The sequence below is a fragment of the Homalodisca vitripennis genome, chromosome 4, assembly GCF_021130785.1.
Source record: "Homalodisca vitripennis isolate AUS2020 chromosome 4, UT_GWSS_2.1, whole genome shotgun sequence".
Classification (NCBI taxonomy): Eukaryota; Metazoa; Arthropoda; class Insecta; order Hemiptera; family Cicadellidae; genus Homalodisca; species Homalodisca vitripennis.
Genome location: NC_060210.1, coordinates 113,064,656 through 113,070,501, shown reverse-complemented (window position 1 = coordinate 113,070,501; position 5,846 = coordinate 113,064,656). Strand labels below are relative to the sequence as shown.

The following is a 5,846-nucleotide window of genomic DNA, read 5'->3' as shown; positions in this document are numbered from 1 at the left end:
TATAAAGTCTGCGACTCTCTAAATACAGATTATTTGGAATTATAGTCAGAAAATATTTTATTTTATTGGTTTTTTGGTTATTCCAACCGAACTATAATACTATTTATAGTTTGGAAACAGCAATGATTATTAAAATATATAGCTGAAAATGAGCTATTTTATATATGTTTAACACTGATGGATACTAGTTAAATAAACAGTTAATTATACTAAAGTAACTTATCAATTTAAAAGCCTGAGTCCATAAATCAAACATTTCCAACAGACAGTTAACTGAAAAGGAAATTGATTCTCTTGAGCAAGATCAATCGATTTTGGGTTTACTCCCCCCCTGCCACAACACTCCCGTCTAATAGTAGGCTATATGAATGCTACATCAGGAGGTGTGTAATTACTCCAAAAATTCCATTCCTCTGGTTATATAAGCTTTGGCCAAAGTATGTTTTAAAATAGATTAAATAATATTGTCTTTATAATAGCTTACGCCCGTGACATTCCTAATTAAAGCGTAAAGACATCCCAATAATGAGCATGTAATTACTTCAGCCATTGAATGCAACAATCAACTTATTATTAATCAGCAGTTCACCAACATTAATAACTAACTTACATGTGTTACTATCTTACATAATAAAATCTCAATTGATTGTTCTCGGTTCGTTTAAAAATGTAGTTACTCTGCATTTTTTCTGGTTGTTAACTCTGTTACCCATAGGACTAATGTAAAGTATACGATAACGAACAATCAAGAAACAGACAGGCTGCAGTTGTAATCAAGAAATTATGCTTCAAACAGAAATTAGTGCTATAGATAATAAATAATTTCAGATAATCAATCAATAAATAATTTTGTATTTTGTTGAGTTTACACTATGACTTACATACTATTCATGTGTTTCAATTTTCATGTTACATAGTAACTAAATTGTTTTTATACTGATATGTTTTTGTATCGTCACAGGTGGAAACACAGAGGCTTTGTTGCTTGATATGTGGCACAAGATGGCGGCAGTGTCCAGACAGTCACGTGATACATAATACATGAGCGGAACATCGGCTTGTGAGTCACCACACTGGACAATATCCTGTCACAAAGCGTATAACAAATCTGCCGTAATGTCAGCCTTCTCTAAGTATTTGATTCACTGTTAACTTTCAATTATGTAAAGTATTTTAAAATCTTTATAGTTATTCATTATTCATTTATAAACCGACACCAAATAAAGTTTAAGGTCACAACTGTAGCAATTACTGTTGTTTGAAAAATATGTTATATTACGCAATACTTAGTATCCTATTTAAATTGGCGTATTTCTGCTTGTGATGCAACTTTGTGCTAAATGTTTTTGAACTAATAAATGTGTGGTAGAAATTGCAAAGAAATCAAAATATAACCTACTAAACATTTAAACTGTAGTAGAAGCGTCAATAAATTGTTGTTTGGCATAGCTAATTATATTCTAATGTTATATGTTCTATAAAGTATTTTTATTCATTCAGTTATACACAGAATATAAATATTTACTAAGCAGGATTTAGTTTAGTACCAAGCAAGTTTATCGAATCATTTTCCTGAGAAACATGAGCTGTAAAACATTGACATTTGTTAATATGCCACGTGTAAGGTCTATTTACCTACACAATAGTCTATTTAATATCCTCACAAGTAAAATTTTTGTTTCTAAAAACAATGTTTTATTGTAACCTTTACACACACAAAATTAAAACATTATTATATTAAAAACTGTAGATATAACTATAACTAGATACATTGTAGGATCCAACGTAAAATGATCTATCTGTTTTCAACATCAAAAACCAATACATCATCATTGTTAGATGTCACAGTCATTACAATTTTATATTGAACTAGCGGGCCCGGCGCGCTTTGCTGCGCATTTCAATAATTTTTTGCAAAAGTTGCCCGCGGCTTCGCACGCAATTTCCCGTTGAAAACAGTACACTATATTCACTTATTCTTTTTCTATCACATTCTAAACATTGCTGAGATAATTGATAGTCGTTCCATCGTGAGCCTCTTGGGCGTATTATGAAGGTATGTACCATATTCCTGCCTCTATCTAGCTGTTACCCACGGCTTCGCACGCAAATCTTAAGAACCGAAGTCCTTATATTACTTAGTAAATTTTTTTTTTACTATAATAAATTTTAGATTAAATTAGTTATATCTCCGATGCCACGATTGAGCTTGCTTTGTTGTCTCGATCGAGAGAATATGTACACACGGAGTTTTGAGAACCATACTTCTGTTAAAAAAAACAACTAAGGTTGATTTTATAACATTCTTTATATTTGTAGCCAACGTAAGATAGTAATTATGATATCTGCATTACTCTTCTGATCAAGCATGAGCATGGTTTATATTAAATAAATATTGCAGTTAAAGGTGAATTTTTACGTCAAATTTGAATTGTATTATCTGGATAGTAAAGTCTATGTTTAACAGTGATTGCAAAAACAGTTTAAACAAAATTTGTCGTTTCTCTTAAGCTTACTCTATGCTTTAAAACTATAAGTGTAATATATGTTTACAAAGAACAGCTGATTAAAAATTTGAAAAGACGTTAACATATGTTTGCTGCAATGCATTTCTTATGGGTATTTCTGTAACCAGTGGGGCGGAATCCTGAATCGGGAAAGGGATGGGCATAGCTTATAAACCTTCTCCGTGGAAAAATACATATACGTACAAATTTTCATCATGATCGGTCCAATAGTTCACGATTCCATAAAGGACAAACATACAAACATTCATTTTTATATATATAGATTAAAGTCAATAAATTAGTGTTACTAATCTTAAATAATATATTTCGACTCGTACCAAATTTGCGGACTACAATGCTTTTCGTATTTCCATCACGCGGACAGCGGAAACGGTAATTGTTAAAAAAAAAACACACGTGTTTTATGTTTACGAGCGTAATTTATTTAAAATGTTTCATCTATATGTTCAAAAGCATATTCAACGTTAACAAGCCTCCAATCATGCAACGGCCAAATACTGTGCTTCCACCGTTTTCCCAACCAACCATCTATGTTGGGGGCTTTAAAAGTCTTTAAAAGTGTGATTATCTTCACACTTCCTACGACAACAGTTGTAAATGTTTTGCCAATTGGCTTGAAGGTAACAACTTATCTGTAATATTTAGCTCTAGAAACACAAGTACTTTCTACACAGAACACAGTAAAAAATGTTATTCTCCAGACTTATGATTTTGTTCACGAGACTGATGCTTGAAACCGATCTTTGTGGATAGGAAGGTGGCTTCTCAGGACAATTTAGGCACACTCCCAGCAAAGACCAGTAAAGATTAAGGAATCTAAATCCCTTAGATCCGATCATATCTACGAGCAAGGAATTTCAATGATGCAGACTGGAAGTCTTTTCTGAAATCCTCGGGCATAACATCGGGTTCAGTCCTCCCACTGCAAAGAATTTTTTCACGAAGTTAATCCTGTTAACAGCTCAAAGGTTCAATACAAGAGAGTTTACTCTATTGACTGTCCGAATGCTTGAATATGATTAATTTATTGTGAAATTGAATTCATGTCATAGTGAGTAGCTTTAACCAAACTTGTTGATCGTACTATTGACTTGAACGGACACAGACCTAACCTGGCTCATAAAGCTTACCTAAAAGCCAATTATAAAAACATTATGCAATACGTCACCTAACCAGAGCAAGCATTGATTATTATAGTTTAATATAGGTTGCGCGCATCCCTATTTCTCTCAAGTTCAGTAACATTACCTATAGTAGGAGGACGACTGTTATAGTTGCTGAGTACTCCATAGACGGATCCCGAGTGGAGAGATGTGAGGTAATCAGGGACCTTGGCGTCTTAATCGACTCGTCATTCGAATTTGGCTCCCACATCAGCCACATTTGCTCCAGAGCCTCAAGGTCCTTGGGTTTGATCATCCGGACAGTTAAACACGGGCTGAGTACCGGCGCTGCTGCCCTTATGTTCAGGACACTTTCTCGCCCGCTGCTGGAGTATTATTCTGTGGTCTGGTCCCCATACCAACATGGACATATCAAACAGCTCCAGTCAGTGCAGAGACGCTTTGTGCGATTTCTGGGATGCCGTTCTGGGATGAGATACTTTGACGTCTCAGTGGACGAGCTGTCGGCTGCGTATGGTCTTCGGAGTCTGGAGTGCAGACGAAGAGTTGCTGATATCTTCTTCCTGTCCAGGCTCATAAACTGCCAGATCAATTGCTCCAGCCTACTTGAAATGATCCGGTTCCGCATCCCCACAGGAACAAGGCAGCAGCATTTGTTCGAGCTGAGTCATGCCACTAGGAACTACCTCCGACATAGCCCCATCCCACGATTGATGCGACTCGGCAACGACATTTGCTCGTCTGAGGATTATTCTCCACATCCCTTCGAGCCATCAAACGCATTGCTGCGGACTCCAGCCCAGACCTGCATTAGTCATCTCTTCTAGTCATAATCATAGTCTTAATGCAATATTTTTGTTATTAATCATATTCTCTATCGTTTTGTTATTCTGTAGTGTTGTTATTTATTCGTTTGTTATTTATTGCTCTGTTATTTTTGCTTTGTTATGGTTATTATTAATTCCGTTGTTTTTTTTCTTTTCTGTTATCTTTGTTAACTGATTCGTAGTGCTTTCTAGTCACCGTATTATTAACAATTGTGGCAGAGTTGTCAGATATCTTCATTGAGTAAGTATTTAAATATTCAATGTCAGATTTAGTTGTAAGGCATTGCATTGACAGTTAAGCATCTTGTAGCATAGCTATTGTTATATCCAATTGTTTGTTTACTCCTTAAGTTTTTTGTTGTTTTTTTTTTTCTTCTTAACATGTGCGATCAACTTGTTGTAAAGTGTAAATTGGTGTATTGCCATTGGAATGTAAATAAATAAATAAACAAATTACGCGATACTTCACTATTTGCTATAAATGAACTGTCAAGACAGTTTAAGGAGAGGCCGATCATACCTTTTAACCCATACTCTGTCCCTAATGAGCCACTGGCCTGTGCGAAGATCTATCAAACAGAATAAATGGAAGTGTCGATACAGTGCAAGGTCGATGGTACTGTTAAAAATTACTACGGTCACAGACATGATTTGAACCTGCGCTATATCTAACTCAGACTCAAAGTCCAATGTCTTAGACCGCTTGGCCATTGGCACTCCCAGTTATATTCCTTATACTCTAAAGTTCTGTAACATTACTCGTTACTTAAAACAATTACCACAAATGTACTGTCAAGATTGACATTGTGTATTATAACTAGTTACATGTTGTCACAAGTTACATTCCTTTTACTCTCAAATTAGTGACATCACCAAACCGAATGTAGGTACAGAACAGTTGTGTTCTATACCTAAGTATATTTTATCGTATAACCTTTTTGCTTTAAAGTGTAGTAACCATAATATTACGTTCGTTAACTATAAAGGTATGCAATCAATCACTAAACTGGATAGAAGTATTTAAGACGTAATTTGTATATACTATACTAGTTACATTTTGTTATAGATTACTTCTCTGTCTATAGTCTATATAGAAGATAAAATATTAAAGCATTTTCCTATATACCGTTTTACTATTATATCTGTTAAAAGTAACCGAGGATGTGTACACTCTTCGGATTAACATTGTGTAATATATCAACCATTATCTTATTATAGGATAGATATTCAATCCACTGTTACATCCGTTAACTGTAATAGTATTATATCCATTCCGTATTTTGAAGTAACCTGTCTATTCCTATCCTAGCTCACGTGTCTCCTAGGACGTCGAGGATATATCTCAGCCGTCAATAAATAGTCTATGT

At 34.7% G+C, this 5,846-nt stretch overlaps 1 protein-coding gene across 1 annotated transcript; it reads left to right on the top strand.

Moving 5' to 3' along the window:
- Nucleotides 1-1,002: 1,002 nt before the first annotated feature.
- LOC124361156 lies at nucleotides 1,003-4,479 on the top strand. Its single transcript, XM_046815196.1, has 2 exons — nucleotides 1,003-1,027; nucleotides 3,803-4,479. Exons 1-2 carry the CDS (start codon nucleotides 1,003-1,005, stop codon nucleotides 4,477-4,479), a joined length of 702 nt encoding a protein of 233 aa, XP_046671152.1.
- The last annotated feature ends 1,367 nt before the right edge of the window (nucleotides 4,480-5,846 follow it).

Bases quoted from the DNA above. Each gene is read 5' to 3' on its own strand.
- LOC124361156 (XM_046815196.1), top strand. From the start codon at position 1,003: ATGGCGGCAGTGTCCAGACAGTCAC. The intron at 1,028-3,802 runs GTGATACATAAT...CGACTGTTATAG, and splicing joins GGCAGTGTCCAGACAGTCAC to TTGCTGAGTACTCCATAGAC.